Source organism: Muntiacus reevesi, chromosome 3 (genome assembly GCF_963930625.1).
Source record: "Muntiacus reevesi chromosome 3, mMunRee1.1, whole genome shotgun sequence".
NCBI lineage: Eukaryota > Metazoa > Chordata > Mammalia > Artiodactyla > Cervidae > Muntiacus > Muntiacus reevesi.
Genome location: NC_089251.1, coordinates 141937718 through 141957759, shown reverse-complemented (window position 1 = coordinate 141957759; position 20042 = coordinate 141937718). Strand labels below are relative to the sequence as shown.

Sequence of the window (20042 nt, the reverse complement as noted above, 5' to 3'; positions counted from 1 at the left end):
CTTTTGTTGGCAAAGTGATCTCTCTGCTTTTGTCAGCTTTTCTTCCAATGAGCAAGTGTCTTTTAATTTCAAGGCTGCGGTCTCCATCTGCAGTGATTTTGGAGCCCCCCCAAATAAAGTCTCTCACTTTTTCCATTGTCTCTCCATCTATTTGCCATGAAGTGATGGGACTGGATGCCATGATCTTAGATTTCTGAATGCTGAGCTTTAATCCAGCTTTTTCACTCTCCTCTTTTACTTTCATCAAGAGGCTCTTTAGTTCCTCTTCACTTCATCCAGTCAGGCATTTCGCATGATGTACTCTGCATGTAAATTAAATAAACAAGGTGACAATATACAGCCTTGATGTACACCAATTAGATGCATTGGCGCTTAGTAAATGCTATTGCATGGTGACATATTTTTACTACAGTGGTGGTAATTGTTTTGTTTTTTTTTTTTTTAAATCAACATCCTGGTGACAGACCCCAGTTTGGCCAACTGGTGCTGATTTTTGGTATGTTGCAATATTTCTTTTGGAATCTATTCCCAAGTTCTTCTACAGGCATGTGAGTAAACAGACCATGTGGAGAGAGATGCGAAGAGCTGGCACTTGGACTCTGAGTGTTGCCCTGTGGTGAAAGTACAGAGCTTGGTGTCAGAAGTTTAGAGTTTAATTTCCTGCTCAGCCAACAAGTATTTTTGTGATAAATAGACGGGTGTGCTATACCCATAGGCAGAAAGACTGTCTACACAGCTCTGGTGCAGGGGGATCTGTTTATTTTGCAATTAGCAAAAAGGTAAATGGTCTTGTCTGAAACGTTTAGGAAGGATCCCAGACTTGACAGTCCTTCCACGGCCTGTCAGTGTTTTCTTCCTCTTTCAACAACCCTCCTGCTACCACATTTTAAGAGAGTTTGAGAATTATTTTTTCTTATCAAATCTAACAAATATCACAAAAGCATTTGCTCACATTAACTTTTTAAAATTGTTTTCCTTGAATCTGGGATTTCTCTGAATATATTCCCCTTGAACAAAAAGGATCAAGATACAGAAGCAATGGTAACAGCATTTCTGATGAAATCGCCCAGGTGAGTATTTTAAAAATAGCAGTAGAAGAGGGTTTGATTCCTTCCCATCATAATGTTGCAAAAGAGTCTAAATACAGCTTTGCATTTGTTTAACTGAAAGCTGCCATTTCTCCATGTCGGTTGGGTGTTACATCTCAAAATGATGAGCACAGTTAACTTCAGCTACTGTCATTGCTAAAATGATTCTATGAAAGATTCTACAAAGAGAAACTCTGTAAAAACTGGAATTACATAGAGAAATATTTGGGATGGGTTTGCATTTGATATGACTTACATTTGGTAAAAACAAGAAATGTGAACATATTGAATTTTCCCTACCTGGGAAAATTTGTCGTTAATTGCTGTTGTTCAGTTGCTGTCTTATCCAACTCTTTGTGACCCCATGGACTGCAGCATGCCAGGCTTCCCTGTCCTCACTATTTCCTGGAGTTTGCTCAAACTCATGTCCATTGAGTCAGTGATGCCATCCAACCATCTCATCCCCTTCTCCTCCTGCACTCAATCTTTCCCAGCATTAGGGTCTTTTCTAATGAGTAGGCTCTTCCCATCAGGCGGCCAAAATATTGAAGATTCAGCAGCAGTCCCTCCAGTGAATATTCAGGGTTGATTTCTTTTAGGATTGACTGGTCTAAACTCCTTGTTGTCCAAGGGACTCTCAAGAGTCTTCTCCAGCACCAGTTTGAAAGCATCAGTTCTTCTGCACTCGACCTTCTTTATGGTCCAAATCTCACATCCATACATGACTATTGGAAAAACCATAGCTTTGACTATATTGGACCTTTGTTGGCAAAGTGAGGTCTCTGCTTTTTAATATGCTCTGTGGGTTTGTCATAGCTTATCTTCCAAAGAGCAAGTGTCTTTTAATTTTGTGACTGTAGTAACCATCTACAGTGATTTTGGGGCCCAAGAAAATAAAATCTGTCACTGTTTCCACTTTTTTTAATTTGTCATTAATAATGAGAGTAATAGCAACAACAATAACAATACAAATAAAGATTACCATAAGATAATGCAAAGGCTTTCCATGATTTTTACACATTTTGATCTAAGCAGTAGTAGTTTCAGAACCAATTCCAAACAAATAGTTTCAGGTCAATCTACACTTATTGAGTTGGTCAACACTGGGACCCTTACTCACTTAAAAAATATAGACTTCCTTCAATTTAGTGTCTTCTTTTAGATTGTTCATAATATAATTTGATTCACAAAAATGTGATTTCCTATGAGCTAGCTCAAGAGCACATTTTTGCATGAGTCAAGTTGCCCCATGATGGAAACACAGCCCCATGGCCGTTGTGTTGACCTGCACTGGGTAAGCAGCTGCAGTGTGACTGGGATGCCTGGATGCTGGCATTTCTTCTTGGTACATGTGTGTCTGCTCTGCTTCAGGAAGGCAGGAGGGGATGGATACAGAACATTGAGTGTAGAAATCCTAAACTCTGAGTCAATTTGCCTAGCCACAGATTTTCAGGTAATTAGGTAAATGGACTTGAAAATTAACTCATGGGCATGTGTAATGGGCCCTAAGCGGATCTGTTGGTGCTTTCCTTTCTTAAGGATGATTTATTGTTGATTCCTCAATGGGATTGCCTCGGTCTGGTTCTCCCATCCCAAAGGATGTCAACTAGGGTTCTAGGCAAGGAAGGATGGAAGACGTGGGTCATCAATTTCTAATCAAATGCATAATCTTAAAAATTATTCTGAGATAGAAAAGCATACTACTTAAGCCACAACTAAGTGGGGGGGGGAGGGATCTGTGTTAAAGTAAGTTTACTGCTGCATTGAAAAAGGTGACTTAAATGAAGACTCACAAGACTAGTTTTAGGAAGGCAGAATTATCTGAATCCCCAGTGACAAAAAAATAGAAAAACTTCCTCACTAATTCTTTTCTTTCTTTAAACATTCTAAAGGTTTATTGAATTACAGTTGAATTATTGAATTACAGTTATAAGTAAGAAGAAGGCAGTTTGCCCTACTTGGGAGAAGAACTTGTTAAGTTCTTTAAAAAAAAAAATAACAGAGTTTCTGAGAATTCCAAAAAAAGGCAATTCCTAGCACCATAAGCAGAGAAGGCAATGGCAACACACTCCAGTACTCTTGCCTGGAAAATCTCGTGGACGGAGGAGCCTGGTAGGCTGTGGTCAATGGGGTCGCTAAGAGTTGGACATGACTGAGCGACTTCACTTTCACTTTTCACTTTCATGCATTGGAGAAGGAAATGGCCACCCACTCCACTGTTCTTGCCTGGAGAATCCCAGGGACGGGGGAGCCTGGTGGGCTGCCATCTATGGAGTCACACAGAGTCAGACACGACTGAAGTGACTTAGCAGCAGCAGCACCATTAAGAGCTATGTAATTTTGAATTTGGTTCACAAGGTTGGCATTTTGGAAAAATATAATACATTATGTTGATACTTTGTTAAGTTATTTGGTAAATCATGCTGCTGTATTTAAGACCTAGTGCCTAAATGTCACACTTCCATTAATTCAAAAAGCATTTATCTAGCATCATTTATATGCCTGAAACTGGGTTAAACACTGGGATTCTCTGATGAACAATACTACTATTTATTCGACAAGTAAAATCAAGCAAGAACTCTGTTCCATCGGAGCCTTGCTATAAAAATTGAACAGAATCACAGAATTTGAGAGCTTGAAAATATGTTAGAGATCACCTAATCCACTGAAACCCACAGAAAGTAATATATTTTTACATGTGACCCAGAACACATGTGTGTGTTTATGTGTGTAGGAAATATATACATAAATGGAAGCAGCTTTCATGAAACAATATACACTCTTATTTTATTCTGATCTATTGCATTTTTAAAATGTTGATCACAAATTTCTAAGCTGATTTCATAACCCACTAATGGATCTCAACCTGAACTTTGAAAAGCATCAGTGTAGCAAAACTTATCTTAAAGATGAGCAATTAAGCCTAAGTTAGGTTATTAGCCAATGAATAGTCTTGGTTAATGGAAAGACTAACTTAGATTCCCTGTCCAATATTTACTTTTCTCTATCATGTTATCTTACTTTGTTTTTCTCTTAGAACTCCCTATCATCACCTGAAATGACCTTGCTCCTTGTTGACTTGGGTGTTATCTGTCTTCCCTAGTAGGAAGTAAAGACCCTGAGAATAGTCGCCTTCACTAATGGAGGTATATGGTCCATAATGGTCACCATTATTCCAACCATGCAGGGTTCAGCATATAGTACCTGTTCAATAAATATATTTTGACTCCATGAAGGCTCTAAACTGGACCCTGCTTTAGATTCACCTGAATATTTGTTAAAGTCATTATTTTGGAATAATAACATGTTCTAATAAGTGAGGAAATAGAATCACAGAGAAGTGAAATTATTTGACATAAAGCATACACACGGCATCAACAAAAAAGCAAGAACCAGAAACTAGGTCTCCTGACCCACTTCAGAGCCCTCAGTTTCCTCTGACATGTCTGTCAACCTACATTGCTAATCCAATTATTAAGTTTATTAGACTGACTTGCCCTCAAACACTCCTCACCCCCAAAGTGCAACTTTTCCATTTTCTAAGGGCTAAGGGAGCTCAGTGTTGGAGAAGATGAGGTCTGTGAAAATACTGTCAGTCGGGTATAGCAACAGGAAAACATGCTTCCAAATGTGTTGAAAGGTCAAAAATTACATTTCCTTCTTCTAAATTATGATCAAATCAAATGGGAAATCAAATGCAAAGTGTTTTTACATCCTAGATCCTAGCCAAATTCTAACAAAGAGACAAACTTGCTTTGTCATTTTAACTTTGGGGGGGGGGGGGGGCGGGGCTTATGTAAAGGGAAGCAAATTGCTTCTGGTCAGAGAGCTTTTTATTTGGCCAAGTTTCCAGTATGACTTTTCAAACTTGTTAGAAACTAAACTCCAGGACTCCATGTCAAAGAAAAACAGTATGAGAGAGAGAGAGGGCTGAAGAGAGCTTCTGACTTCAGGCTACAGACGAAAGCCCAACAACCACTGCAAAACAACCACTTTTGAAATAATCATTTTGCAACTCACCCCAACACATCATGCTCCACTGGCCGCTTGACAAAGCCCAGCTTCATCTGGCACAGGGTTAAGGGGCTCCCCGTGGCAAGCGCACGCCAGGCTTTCTCAGAATTACCCCAGCAACCCCCAAGTGTCCCCTGTCCGTCCTGGGTCTTCAGTAAAGCCAAGAGTCTAACATCAGAGGTCAGTGATCGAGAACAAGTGTCTTTCATCCTAAAAGGAAAGTTTCCACTGGATTTTAGTGAGTGACATCGGGTGTAGAGTTTGGGACAGCCTGGGAATACCTTGTCCTCTGAATCAGACTCAGCAAGTAATAAATACAGGATGCCAGGCACTCCATTCTTTATCCAGTGACCCTAGACCAGGGTTGTGACAAGTTTTTGTTACCTATCTTAATGTTGGGGAGGGGAAGTTTGGAGATGAAATGAAAAGTGATCAAATTTATTGTGCTCTAGAATCAACTTTCCATTTCATATTATCCTAGCATAAACATTGCCCCTGCATTCCAATCACAATGAAAAACATCGGGGTACAGAACTCCCAAGAGGGCTGGTTTCTGCCTAATGTACCCAGAGGGAAGAGCCTAGAAAACATTAAAGCGGTAGCTAGGAGCTTTAATGAAGTTAACCTGCTGAAACCAGGGCAGGTTTGCCTGAACTACACCTGAAAGCACTCTGATTATGGCATTGGCTTCAAAAGAAACGTGGTCCCTCATTTCTGAGCTCTGCTGCGTTAAGAAAGAGAATGGCACCTTTATACTCACGCTAATTTCGCTGCCTCGCTGAGAGCTGAAAGCATGATGAGGATGGAAGGGAAGCGGGATGGCCCTCCCACCCCATTCCCCACATCACAAGTCCAAATGGGCAAGGGGTGGGGCTCTGTACCCTTAAGTTTCGAACTGGTCGGAAGAATGGAAAGTCCGCCATGAAAGATGCCTTCCGGTTCAGATAAAGATAACCTTCCGCTTTCTGCTCAAGTTGAGCTAAGCTGGTTCTACAGGTTGGCTTAAAAGAACTTTTTTTTTTTTTTTCCAAATAATTCCTAGCCTTTATAAATTTCCCATCTCTCAACACATAAACTCCCTTTAGCTTTTTAATATTGCAACTTCCTTTTATTTTGTGATGTTTTGAATTTGTTAATTTCGGCTTTCTTTTCCCTTTTTCTCTTCTGCTGACCTCTCGCCTAGATTCCTTTCCTTTCACATATCTTCCTCTTGGATTTTAGCGCTGCATTTTCTCCCATTGTTTCCTTTTCTGGTCACAGCTGCCCCCTAATGGTTTTCAAGATCATTACTGCTTAGGGCTAGGAGAGAGAGGGGAGGGAAAAGGGCTGGAAAAAGGAAGCTGAAGAAAAATATAAAATACGTTTTTGCTTTAAACTTGGAACATAGTCTCAGTATCTCTGGAAGGATACCCAAAACCCGTATCAATGGGGAGATGAGTTGGAAAGGTGAACTGCAAAACTGGGAGACATTCAATGAAACTGAAGTTTCCATTGAACACTTTTGCTTGGAATTTTTAAAATGATGTCCATTTATTACTTACTCTCTTTATTAAATTTAGAAAATAAATAGAATTCAAGTCTGGAGATGGAAAAGGAGACAGCCTCTACAATTTATCTTGGTGCCTGCAGAAAGCAAGCGTCAATCCAAGATCCTCCCCATCCAGAAACTCAGTTGATTGGCAGCTCAGTAAACTGCGTAGGAGTAAATACGAAGGAAGAGAGTGGGAACAAATGACTCTGGTGGGTGTGAATTAACCCACTCCGGAGCATCCTCAATAGCCAAAGGTCAGCTCCCTGACTCTTGCCTTTCCATCGGAGCTTTCACAGTCAAATTAGCAATTATTGCCATCACAGTACAACAGTGTGGATGTCTAATCGAGGCACGAGGCACGGTAAGTCGCAGGTTGGGCTTCCTGGGTGACTCAGCAGTAAAGGATCCACCTGCAAGTGAAGGAGCTGTGGGTTCGATCCCTGGGTCAGGAAGGTCCCCAGGAGAAGGAAATGGCTCCCCACTCCAGTCTTCTTGCCTGGAAAATTCCATGGACAGAGGAGCCCGGCAGTCACTAAAAGATCCGGACACGACTTAGCAAGTAAACAACAACAAAGTTATAGGTTACAAATCTGAAAGCAGCAGTAAATAACAACAACAAAACCCCTTACAAATCAGTGGGGGTTTGAGCGGATATATACGCATGTGAAGGAAGGAAAAGGAATACACCTCATGGATGGAAGATACACATTTCCAGGAATTTTAGTCTATGAGTTTAGTGAGAGAATGGGAATCTGCAGCTTAAAATAAAATTTTCCTGAATGGTAAAAATTTCATATCATAATCCCCAAATTTCCCATCACATCATCTATAAATGCCATGAAGTTACAAATAAGTTCTTGGCCTAATCGTCAAATGGAATCTGTTTTGTTTTTTTTTAGGAACTAGGAAAGGTCTTTGTCCAAAAATCCAAGAATATCTCTTCTGAAAGCTCTACCAAGATGCCTAACATGCTTACTATTACTTACGCCTTGGGAAAAGGTACCAAATGAAACAGGCTTCCCAGGTGGCTCAGTGGGAAAGAACTCCCCACCAGCATAGGAGACATAAGAGACACCAGTTCAATTCCTGGGTCTGTCAGGAAGATCCCCTGGAGAAGGGCATTGCAACCCACTTCAGTATTCTTGCCTGGAGAATCCTGTGGACAGAGGAGCCTGGCAGGCTATGGTCCATAGAGTTGCAAAGAGTCGGACTCGACTGAAGCAACTTAGCATGCACGCACCCAATGAAATGTTGGGTAAATATTTTATATAACATCTTGTAGAAAAACCCAAATGAACTTTTTGGCCCAACTCAATACTGTGAAAATGGAATAGCCAGTTAAGCCTCATCCATGCATTTATATTTTCTTGGGGGATAAAGGATTATCAGTTTTAATAGCTGATCATGTCTCTGAAATTAAGACTAAAACCAGCTTTAAATTCACAAATGTGGATGGAGTCCTTGAAGATCCCAAGCCAAAAAAAAAAAAAAAAACTGAAAAAGGGTGAATGTCATGGAAGAATGTTGATTTGAATGACTTTTCCTCCTACATGTGAGGAAATTGGTTCCAAACTGGCTATCAGACTTTTCAAGGACACCAAAGGCCAGTGGAGGACGGAAGTCCATCTGCCCTAACCTCAGGTTTCTGCTGCCCTAACCTGCTTCTTACCACTGAGGGCTTGAGTCGAGGCCAAGAGCCCAGAGCACTGTGAAAGGCCTGGTTCCTGGTCACTGCTCTGGAAAAACTGTCCAAGAGAGCAGAGAAGGGGCACAGGGCGATGGAGAGCAATATAAGCCAGCCCTTTTCTTCCTCCACAGGTAGAAACCAAACATTTTCAAATGTTCCCTCTGCTGCTACTGGGATTCCCTTTTGGGTGAACAAGTGAGGGAGCCTCGGAGACTAACAAAGGGGTGAATTTCTAAGGCTTCTATGGGAAATGTTCAGCTCTGGTCTTTTGATTATCTAAACCTGAGCGGTTGCATTTGTTTAATAGCCTTAACATCAAGCGGAATCTTTTTTTTTTTTTTTTTTTTTTGAGGGACTAGGAAATTAAAATTTTTAAATAAAATACAATTTAAAATTCTATTGTCAGTCACAATAGGCATATTTTAAATGCCTAATGTTGTTTTCAGTCACTCAGTCATGTCTGACTCTTTGTGACGCTGTGAACTGCAGCATGCCAGGCTTCCCTGTCCTTCACCATCTCTTGTAGCTTGCTCAAACACGTCCGTTGAGTCGGTGATGCCATCCAACCATTTCATCCTCTGTCATCCCCTTCTCCTCCTGCCTTCAAACTTTCCTAGTATCACGGTCTTTTCCAATGAGTCAGTTTTTCGCATCAGGTGGGTAAAGTACTGGAGTTTCAGCTTCAGCGTCAGTCCTTCCAATGAATATTCAGGACTGATTTTCCTTAGGATTAACTGGTTTGATCTCCTTGCAGGCAAGGGACTCTCAAGAGTCTTCTCCAACACCACAGTTCAAAAGCATCGATTCTTGGCGCTCAGCCTTCTTTATGGTCCAGCTCTCACATCCATACATGACCACTGGAAAAACCATAGCTTTGACTAGACGGACCTTTGCTGGCAATGTCTCTGCATTTTAATATGCTGTCTAGGTTGGTCATAGCTTTTCTTCCAAGGAGCAAGAGTCTTTTAATTTCAAGGCTGCAGTCACCATCTGCAGTGATTTTGGAGCCCAAGAAAATAAAGTCTGTCACTGTTTGCAGTTTCCCCATCTATGCCATGAAGTGCCTGACAGCCACGTGTAAAGCACTGACACCTCTTTCAGTGCAGAAGGTTGTACTGGAGAACACGGCTTTTATAAAAATATTTGCCTGTGCCAGATCTTAGTTGCAGCATGCTGGATCTTGGATCTTCACTGTGGCATGTGGGACCTTTAGTTGAGGCATGTGGGATCTAGTTCCCAGACCAGGGATTGAACCCATGCCCCCTGCATTGGGAGTGCAGCGTCTTAGTCACTGGACTACCAAGGAAGAGCCTGGAGAATGCTGCTTTAAAGTGAAGGACGGATGGAGTCCTTTTCGAGAATGATGCCTCACATGTATAAAAATTAATGTATCAGAGGGAGAGTAGACCCATGCTTAAACCACAAAGACGAGCGAGAGCGATATGACTTCTTTAGTTTTCTTTGCCAAAGATTCTGGAGATGTTTGAATGAATTTTGCACATTTCACTTGTTTTTTTTTTTCTTTTTTTCATTCATAAGTCTCCCTTCTACATGATCTAGTGTCTGTGTCTGAGAAAGAGATGAGAGACACATACAATAGAGTGAAGATCTCAGTGCTTTATGGAAATCTGTGAGGATTCTGGAAACACACCAAAATAATATCAAATAATAACTACACGGTAGCAATCAAATGTATTGAATAAAGAAGAATGTTGATTGTTTAAAGAGTGAGTAGTGAAAAAAAAAAAAAAAAAAAAAACAACTTATTGACCAGAAACCCAGACTTCAGCTTCAAACAAAAGGGAGACTAAAAAATGAAGACCTATTACATTTCAACTGAAGCTTTGCCTCTGAGACAGATGCAGCTAAACATTAACTAGGGCAGTGTGGTGAATTACAGATTAAGACTCAATTATGTCTCCCATCTCCGCCTTCTGGGGTGAGAGCTTGTCGATGTCAGGGCTCAGATAAGGGGAAGCACCGTGTGACAGGTGGCATCTACTCTGGAAGCTTGAAACTTCTGGAACTCTTAGATCCTGTGTTCCCAGGAGACAGGACCCCAATGTCTTACTTGCCTGCACACCTCCTGCAGAGTCATGCTTCCATGAGCATTTAATAAGCACAATACGATGAACACAGATGGAAAACTATACCTGAAAGTAAACCTCTAGTAACAACCAATAGTTCGGTGGGTGGGTGGTGAAAGGGCTGGATCCAGCTCCATAAACCCCACCAGCTGGCACTTTAAATATGTTTTTACAAATCTCTTGCACCCATGAGGTAAGGTTTGGTGTTTTCAAAAGGCTCTTTGCTATTGCTACTAAATAAATGTCATAAGGCAAAGCTGGAAATACCACCACTCTGGCATTTTTAAGGAATATGTTCTTGGGGACTTTCCCCAGAAACTTGAATCATCTGCTTCCTATCTAAAAAGTGCCTGGAGAGGAAATGTGAAGAAATAAATACCTGCCCAGGTTCTTCGATGGAAGTGCACATAACTAAGATATGTGCAAACACAGTGTCTCAGAACAGAGCTCCTCAATTCCAGTCTGATGAACATTTATGTAGAATCACCCAAAACGTGGGTTAAACAAGCAGATTCCCAGATGCAAGGAATCTGATCAGCAGGAAGATGGTGCCCAGGGACATGAATTTTTTAACACCAACCCTAGGTGATTCGGATGTAAACCTGGGTTGGGACTGTTGAACAGGAAACACCCATCTCTCCTCAGGGGTGTGGCTAGCCTACAGCTTTCTCTTCCAATCTTTTACAAACCTGTTTTTTTTTTTTCCCCACATCCCTTCCTGTCAAAGGAACGGAATGTGGGATGGGATTATCTATTATTATTTCACAATTAAGGATAATGCTGTAAAAGGTCCTGGGTGAGTCAGTGATTCTACCAAGAATCTCGACTTCACTAGTTAGCTGTTTTCTAGTCAGTTTTGTGTTTCTGTTAACCAGTGCATTGTTTCTGTAAATGCCACTAGTCTTTAGTAGGCAAGTTTCTTTAGTAGGCAACCTCCAGGATCTAATGCCTGATGACCTGAGGTGGAGCTGATGTAATAATAGAAATAGTGTACAATAAAGGTAATGCACTTGAATCATCCTGGAACCAACCCCTCCTCTCAGTCCTTGGAAAAACTGTCTTTCATGAAACCAGTCCCTGGTGCCAAAAAAGTTGGAGACTGATGCTCTATGGGACTCACAAGAGTGAAAGATGTGGACTCACAAAATAATGAAAATTATGGTGCCTGGCTCACCCCTGCACCTCTGGCCAAAACCAAACCAACTGCAGCCAAACCCCTGAGATTCCAGTCCAGACAAAAACTGGGGCTGGCAGGACTGAGCCAGTCCTAGTCTGGAGAATTTCCCTAAAGATTGGATTTCAGAGGGCACTGGTAGGATTTGTTTTTTGTTCCTAAGAGTCCTAGGAAGTCCTGAATTAAAGCAATTCTGAGTCCTCCCTGAGTCCATGGGCTCTTGTTCACAGTAGATTGGTGAGATCTGGTCTCATCCTGAATCTCCCCTGGCCTGATAAGGAGCTGTGGGCTCCTGGAAGTCTCATAAAAGCACCACCAGAAGAGCTACTGCAGGTAGTTACAATTATTTATTGAGTGCTGCCCCCTAGAGGATTAAAAATGGTCTGGCTGCGCTGGGAGTCCCCAGGGCTCTGAACCAAACACTCACCCTCTCTACCCAGCTGAAGGAAGTCAGGACTTGACTCAAGTGGACTGATAGAAGTCTTGGAACACTCTTTCTGAGGACTCCCAGAAAGTGAGTTGGCCCCTTCTTAATAATGCCTCTGTAAAATTAAAATCCATGACTGGAAATCAAGTCCAGGAAGAGAACATTGAAACTGACCCTTCTCTCTGCCATACCAGACCCTCAAAGCAGCCTCATGGGGAGCTTCAGCCCTGAGACCCTAAGAGCAGAAGTCCAGAATTTCATTCTTACGGTTTCCCAATGGGCTTCGGTTTACTTTTACTTTCTGTCTCCCCTTCATCTGAGCTCTGGCTATAATGTTCTCAGAAACAGAATTCTTCCCTGTTGAGCACTTGCTAGGTTGGTTGTTAGGGGGACATGATTCTAAAGGACTCTCTTTATTGGCCTCTGTCACTGTAGGTAATGTCCCTGAGTAACTTGTCAATGACAGAAGCTGAGATCTCAAATTGAGGTTCAAACTCCAGACTGCCTCTTTACTCCATTAAACACCGGGGGAGCAGTGGTCTTTCTTTACAACTGACATTTAAACAGGAAAAACAATAGTAAATTTGGAGTTTTCAATAATACGGATGTGCTCTCAAGGCCAGGAAGAAAGGAGGGAAAGAAGGAAGGGGAGAGGAGGAAAAAAAATGAAAGGAATGAGAGGTGGTCTTTGGGCCAGTCTGGGAATATGCACATTGGAAGAACTCACCAGGCCTCGGTTAAATGCCCTTTCAAGCCAGGCGTCTAAGATTAACAGTGTGATATGCAGCCTGTGGATTTACACGGCACCGGCACCGTAAAGTCCTTGCTCGGCTTGGCGCAACTATTTGCAAATGACTTCTGATTCAATTTTGTTTTGGTTATCTCAGTGTAAATAACAGTTAAGTGGGAGTTACAGATTCTTCAGACACTAAAAGTGATAAACAAAGCTAATGGCAAGTCCAGATAAGGAGGAAAACCACCCAGAAGAATCCACCAGCACAGGCAAAGAAATAAATGGAATAGTCAGATGTGTGTGTTTCTTGTCACCAAAACTTTATTTTTCTTAATCTGCGGAGTGGCAGAAAAGGTATACGCAGAGTGTTTAGACTGTTTCTGTTTGAGTCTTTATGATACTGTAGTAATAGGTGCCCAGTGAAGCAAGACAGTTTGGAACCCACAAAGACATCCTTCGAAACAAAAATACAAGTGTTTTCCCAACTGTTAGCTCGAGGCTCCCTCTAAACAGTTTTCACGCCTCCATTTAAAAAATAGTTGGCATAATGCTGTTTTCTTTCTCTCGGTGGTGTGACCACGTTTCCACGGGGAAAATGTGAAGAGAAGTAGTTTCTGTAGCATTTTGAGAAGAAGTCTTCCTACCTGGACATTTTTGTGGAGGGTTGGCGGAATCCAATTTAATTACCTGAAAATTTGCTTTGAAGAACGTCTTTCCTCTTCTGATAGTTACAAGTTAGGAACACAGGGAAAACTAAATCCTCACGCACAGAGGAGTCTGTTTGGGACACAACAAAGGATCTGAGTAGTAAACGCAAGGAGTGTTTGGGGTTTTATTCAGCCAGGGCTGAGCGTGTGTGTCGCCGCCACGCACTGCTGCCTGTGCGAACGCATGGCTGAGCTGCGCCGGGTTCCCTGCTCCCAACACCGTGCGCCAACTCCTCTTGTAACGCCATTGCGCGTGGCATTGTGCTGGGCTCTACGTGTGTGGCACCGGAGTCGGGGAATCGGGGGCGGGGGGACAAGAATTTCCTCCGTTTCCCGCGGAGTCTCCCTCGGACGGGGGCCAAGCGACCAAGGGCAGCGCGCCCGGGAGGTGCCCGGGGGCGCTCCTTCTGCAGGGCATTACGCACGGGCGGCCTGGCGAAACCCGGCCGCGGTGGTGCCAGGGTGGGCGGGAGGTGCTGCGTGGAAGATGGGTGGCTTGAGGGGGGAGCTGCCTTAACTTTGATCCGTCCGCTGCCGGAGGAAAACCGCCGCCGCCCCGCCCGAGCTGGGTGCCGCGGCACTCGCCTCTGCGCCGCGCGTCTCCGCGGCTGCCTCTTTAATCAGGAACACAGAAGGGGCGGGCCCTGAGCCGGCGCGTAATCGGATAGCTCTGCCGCGGCTCTGACATCCACATGCTGCTCGGCCTGAAAAGGCAGCGGGGGGAGCCGGAGGGGAAGCAGAGAACGCGAGCTAGGCACCAGCCCGCAGCCCGCCCCCAGCACATCCTCAGACGCGCAGACACTCTGCCGGGCGCTGGGCGAGGTGGAGGTGAGGGCGGGCGCGGGCGAACTCGGAGAGGGGCTCGCTCACTCCCAGGCGATCCCAGCCGCCGCCGCCGCCGCACCACCAGCAGCCACAGCAGCCGCAGCCGCAGCAGCAGCAGCTTCCTTCCTCAGACTCCCCTCGCGAGGCTGGCCAAGCGGGTGTAGCCGTTAGGGGAGGCTCCTGCTAGGGGAACCCGGCGAGGGCGAGAGCTGGGCGGCCGCCTCGCGCTCGGGCCGTCCGGCGGTCTGTGCCTCCGCCCGCGTGCCGGTCCCCAGTGCGGAGGGATGTATGTCAGTGTACGCCTCTGAGATCACACAGCTGCCTGGGGCCGTGTGATGCCCAAGGCAAGTCCTGGCTTGTATTTTTATTCTTTTTTTATTTTATTTTATTTTTTACGCTTGGCTAACGGGAAATACTCGGGAATGTTGTAGGATAAAGGAAATGATACTTTGAGGAACTGGAGAGGACATAGATGCGTTTTGTTTTTAAGAGAGGAAACCCATCCTCTCTTCCCGGCTTGCTCCCTCTTTGCTGATTTCAAGAGCTACCCTCCTCCTGGTGAGGTGGGGACCCAGCAAGAAGAAAGGTGACGACAGGCCGCCGGGACTCAGGAGCGAAACACTGACCGGTAGGAACCTTTGCAGAGGACACTAAGGAAGAACACAAGCGAGCGAAAAACACAAAGACTTATCATTAAACAAGAAATCTACAAAAACAGCTCTGGAGAAAGCCTTCTCCAAAATGGATATGTTTCCTCTCACCTGGATTTTCCTAGCTCTCTACTTTTCAGGACATGAAGTGAGAGGCCAAGCAGGTAAGCCCCCCGAAAGTTGTTTTTTTTTATTATTGTTATTCATTTCAGCATGCCTTTACCTTTAAAAACAACTGCTAACGCAGGGGGCCACACGCAATGGCAAGAGAAGGAGGATCGCTCAATACTGAATAATTTAGAGAGAGATCCCAGTCGGCCCTCCCTATACCACCACTGCTGCTAAAACCCAACTTTTCTTTCCTGCTAGGAGTATGTGACTGTGTGTGTGTTTTGAAACATAGACAGAATTTGGCGGTGTTCAGATGTCACATATGGACTGAATCAAAGGTTTAAAAATACTACAAAGCCTTTGCATTACAGTTTTGGGGGATTTTTTCCCCCTGTCTTGAAGCAGAACACATCTCCCATGAGTTTCTTCAACCTAGCCAGCGAAATATAAATCATTTGCATTCCCTCCACTTAGCTACATTGAGCAATGTTAACTGAAGGGCTTGGGAAATACAAGAATCTAGTTTGGGTTTTCCAATGCTGTGGCTTCTTTGCAGAGTGTGTGGATGAGCCTCCGAATCATTGGGCTCAGGCTGATGGAGCAAGTTGTCTCCTGGCTGGGCGCTGCTGCCAACCAAGGCGGTTGGTCGCCCAGTTCTCTTTCCTGCCTCCATATATTTTCTGGGGGAAGTATATCATATGTTCTTTTTAAAAACTAGTATTAGATAAAACAAACTGCCTGGCCCTCAAAGGTCTCTCACTCTTGTGAAGTGGTTAGAAACTTTTGGGTAGAATTTGTTCTCAACCACTGCCAAAAAGGGTGTGTGGAGAGACTGCAGAGATAGCACTGCAAGGCCCAGAAGGGTCTGGGGCAAGTATTTGGGGGGGGTGGAGAGGGGAGGGAGTGGAGGCTGGCCAGGGGCACTGCTCTTTCTGAGAAGGGCTCTCTGGTTCCAGAAAATCCAGTGGGGCACGTTCTTGCTTCCCCACACCACTTTCCGGGCTGAGCCTCTCTCCCCTCTGACAAGAGTCTCTGGAATCTGACAAAACTCTTAAAAGCTGCTACAGGTGATGGAGAGTGGGGAAAGCATCCCTGGAGGAAATGGAGAAAAGAGAGAGGAGAAAAACGCTTCCTGGAGTGCCCTTACCCGGAGGCACGTCGAAGGCTCCCACCGCAGCGGTAGCGCGAGCCCCTGGCAGCCTCCCGGGTCCTCCCCATCACAGCGGGTTAGGGGATCCTGCGGGAGCCGGGGACTCAGATTCTCACTCCCCAACACAGGCACGAGCCCCACTTGAAGCGTGGCTGTTTATTTGAGGGAAAGAAAGATACGTGAACGCCCTTACTCTCCAGACCCACACGTTTGCTGTTTTCTTCTCTGCCATTAATGGTCTTCAGAGCAGCCGCAAATCGTATCAGAGAGATGGGTGCAGGTCCCACTTGGGGAAATTTCCTGTGGCTTTCAGTTCTCCGTTCTCTTAATTCTAAATTCCCAGCTTGAGGCGAAATTAAATTACCTCCCACAGACCTGAAAGCGGCATAAATTATGGATGTTTGTGTGATTCGCTGTGTGTGTGTGTGTGTGTGTGTCCGCGTGCGCGCGCGGCGAGGATGCCCACGGTACATTATGTATTCAGGCACGGACTCCGGTAGGCCCGGGTGCGCGAGTGCGCGCACACTGGCGTACACATTGGCACGCACACACACAAACACACAACTTCAGGTGCTGTGTGCTGTGCGGAGCGGGAGGGGTCGTAAAGACCCAGGGGCCACCTCGTACCCCAGATGTTCTCACATCTGTCCCCGAGCACTGCGCGGAGTGTGTACGTGTGTGCGCGACACCCGCTCAAACCCACTCCGGCTCTGCCACCTGCCTCCCGCGCTCTCCGCAGAGCCCCCTCCCACCCCGGCCCCGGGCCGCGCTGCGTCACTTCTAGAGAAGCCCAGAGGCGGGAGCGCGGGCTGGTCACCCTCTCTGAGGCCTCAGGCAGCCTCGGACCCAGGGTGGGATCTCCCTACGGGACGCGGAGCTGGGGCCCGCCCGGCGTGGATATTCTGCAGCCCCCGGAAAAGGCGATCGCGAACCGCCGGCTGCTAGGGCTTCTGGTCGGAACAGCCGACTGGCACCGGGGGAGCTGGCAGCGGGTAGCAAAGGGCGAGGCCGAGCTAGACCTCTGACTCACCCGGTGCGCGCCGGCCGAGAGGGGGCCGGGCCCAGCCTGCAGCGACGGTTGAAACCCACTCTGACGAGTTGGGGCGGGGTGGGGGGAAGGGCGGAAGGAGCAAGCCGGGGAGCAATTGAGCAAATAACCTCGTGGCCACGGCGCGTGGCCTCTCGCACTGGCTGGAGGCTGGGAGCTGAGTGGGCGTCGCGCACTAGGCTGCCCCAGTCCTTGCCACGCCGGCCACCTTGCCGGATCACAGCGCCGCCGCCTTCCTACCCCCGCTCGGGAACTCGGGGGACGCTCCGAAGGCCCTGCGGGGAGCGCCCCCTCCTGCACTCCACTCTGCGCTGCAGTTCCCCCGCCGCCCCTGGAGAGCCGGCTCCGAGGGGCTGGGGGCCGGAGCGCTGGCCGAGCTGGTGGCGGAAAGCCGGGGTGGGATTCGGACCTGAGGTTGGAGGCAGAAGGGAGGCAGCTTGAGCCGCGGGAATGCGCACAACTTTAGTAGCGCTGCGCGCCGGGCGCCCGCCGGTGCGCGCGAACAGGTGAAGAGCACGCGGCGCGCGGGCATTGCACGTGGTGGGGACGTGGTGGCCCCCCAGCCGGGCCTCCCCACCCCCCACCCCGCGCCGTCTCTAACGCCGCATCGATTTGTTTGGGCTACGCAGTAGAAGCAGCCGAGCGATCCATAAACATTCTATTAGGCAAAAATATTCCCAGAGAAAGCAAAACCGGAGCTCCAGCCCGGTTAAGTGGGCCGCCTCCAACTCCTGCAGCTTTGTCCCCTCCTCCTCACACTAAGGACACCCCCAGGGAGCAGGCTGCGGCATTTCCTCAGTACTGCCCACTGCCAGAAAGTTAAGTCTCCGCTGCGGTCTTCGGCCTGGGAGAATCCTCTGCAGTCGCCGGCGAGTTCCGCCTCCCCTCCGCCGCCTCCTCGCTCTTTGCTTTTCCACTGGAGAAAAAGAAATAGTCACGGCCAAGGCTCCATTTTCACTGATTGATTTCTTTTTAATATCAACAGAAGTTAATGGAGACGAGGCGAGCTGTGATTAACCGGCTGCCCGCGCCCTTCGCCTGGGGCTAGCGCACCGCGTTTTTTCCCACCAGGTCCCGCCCAGGCGCCCAGCGACTGGGTGGGGGGCATCCGCGGAGCTAAAGTCCCGGCGGCTGGGTGGGGGGCATCTGCCGAGCTGAGGTCCAGGGCTGCCGGGGTCGGGGCTGGTGGAAGGAACCGCGCGCCCCTCCGGGAACCAGGGGGTTATGGGGATGGTTATCAGCTTTCCCAGTCAAGTTTAGGGGATTCGGCTCTACTGTGTCACCGCTTCTGCGGCTCCGGCTGAATTTCTCTGGAAGGGGAAGGAGATCGGCGCTCGGGTTGATTGGCCGGTGCTCACCGCTCGCCTCCCTCCCACCACCTCCCCTCCTTTCGGTTTCAGACAGCGAGGAGAGCCCCCTGGCGCTGGCCATTCATGGTCAGCGCCTGGCCACGAAACTCCCCTTTGCTAGACGTAATCTCGTGGTCTGCGGGAAACTGGGTTTTGCTAGGAAATCATCAGGCCCTGACAATGGGTTCCTTCAGATGACGGTAACTCCCAGCCCTGACGTTTCCCAGCCTTCGGGTCTCATCGCTTGGGGCCAAAAGAACCCGGACCCTGTAACCTTCAACCCCCACCCCCAAACCCCACCCCTACCCCCGCCTCCTACCCCTACCAGCCCCTTGCCTGGAGAGCTTTGATCTGTGGTTGAGTTTTAACACCATTGCCATGGTCCCTGGCAGAAGCGGTCAATTCAGCCTTCCGTCTGGACAGGATGATCAGATAAGAGGTGTAAATTGGCTCTGGGAGACAGGTCTGGGTTCAGACAAATCCTGAAAGAGGCAGCCGCGGTCCACGGTCTAGGCTCGGGAGGAGTTTGAGGTTTTCGGTTTTGTTTTCTTCTGTCTCCCTAAATTGCCCGATGACTGTGGGCAGGCATAAACATTTGCAAGTAGAACTGTAAACTCCTGGATTTGGCACAGACGGCCTGCTCTAGACTTTTAGGGGCTGGTCTCTTGCCGGCTTTCAATGAGTACCAACTCCATTTTACCCCATAAACAGCCACTGGAGGTAGTGAAGCTAGTGCTAGTTGCCAGCAGAGCACACAGTGCAAAACAGTGGCAAGAGAAACGCTCCCCACGAGGGTCCCAGGGCAAGCCCCTTCTGGTCCAAGTTGTGCCTGGTACTATTGTGTCTGCCCAGGCAGCCCCGCAGGCCTGGACTTTCATATGATGCTGAGGAGACCTCAGTTAAGCCACAGAGCACCCAGTTGGCAAAATGAAATGTTGGAAGGCTGCAGTGACTAGAACCCTGGGCTATCCAGACAGGACTCCTGCTGTGTACCAAATGGCTCGAATCTGGTACTGTATAGTTCATGTTCTGCACCTGAAAGGCCAGTTCCTGCCTTCACAGTGTAGAGGAGACTAGGAGTTCAAATGCCAATCCATAAGCAATTAGGCATGAAAGCGAATAACAGCTGGGGAGAGGGCTGTGGGGGGGTCAGTTGGGAGAGACACCAGGGGCTGGATGGTTCCGAGCATCCTGTCTGGTGTTTGTCGTTTGCCTCAATGCTTATTAAAGCACTCAAGAGAAGGAGCTGACTTTGGGTGACCCAAGTGTGAGACATTTCTGAGCCGACAGAAGTCAGAGCCAGGTGCATTGGTAAAGAATTTTCAGAATCTATTCCCCAAAAGTCCTGTTTGGAGAGACTTTAGGAAATTAGAGACAAGACTTTCCTTTTTTCAGAAACGGAGCAGAAGCATAATACCTTTTTAATTTCTTGCACTGAGGAGAAAAGACTTGAAAGGTGAT

The 20042-nt window shown here is 46.8% G+C and overlaps 1 protein-coding gene across 4 annotated transcripts in view; it reads left to right on the top strand.

Annotated features, from left to right (window-relative positions):
* The first annotated feature begins 14134 nt into the window (after positions 1–14134).
* Positions 14135–20042, top strand: part of NRP2 (neuropilin 2) — a 120201-nt gene continuing 114293 nt past the window's right edge. For 2 of the 4 annotated variants that reach the window (XM_065930747.1, XM_065930749.1), the window contains exon 1: positions 14135–15087. In XM_065930747.1, the coding sequence (XP_065786819.1) occupies positions 15015–15087 (73 nt within the window). In that variant the 5' untranslated portion in view covers positions 14135–15014. The remainder of the gene's footprint in view (positions 15088–20042) is intronic. The other 2 variants (XM_065930748.1, XM_065930751.1) reach the window with 1 other exon arrangement.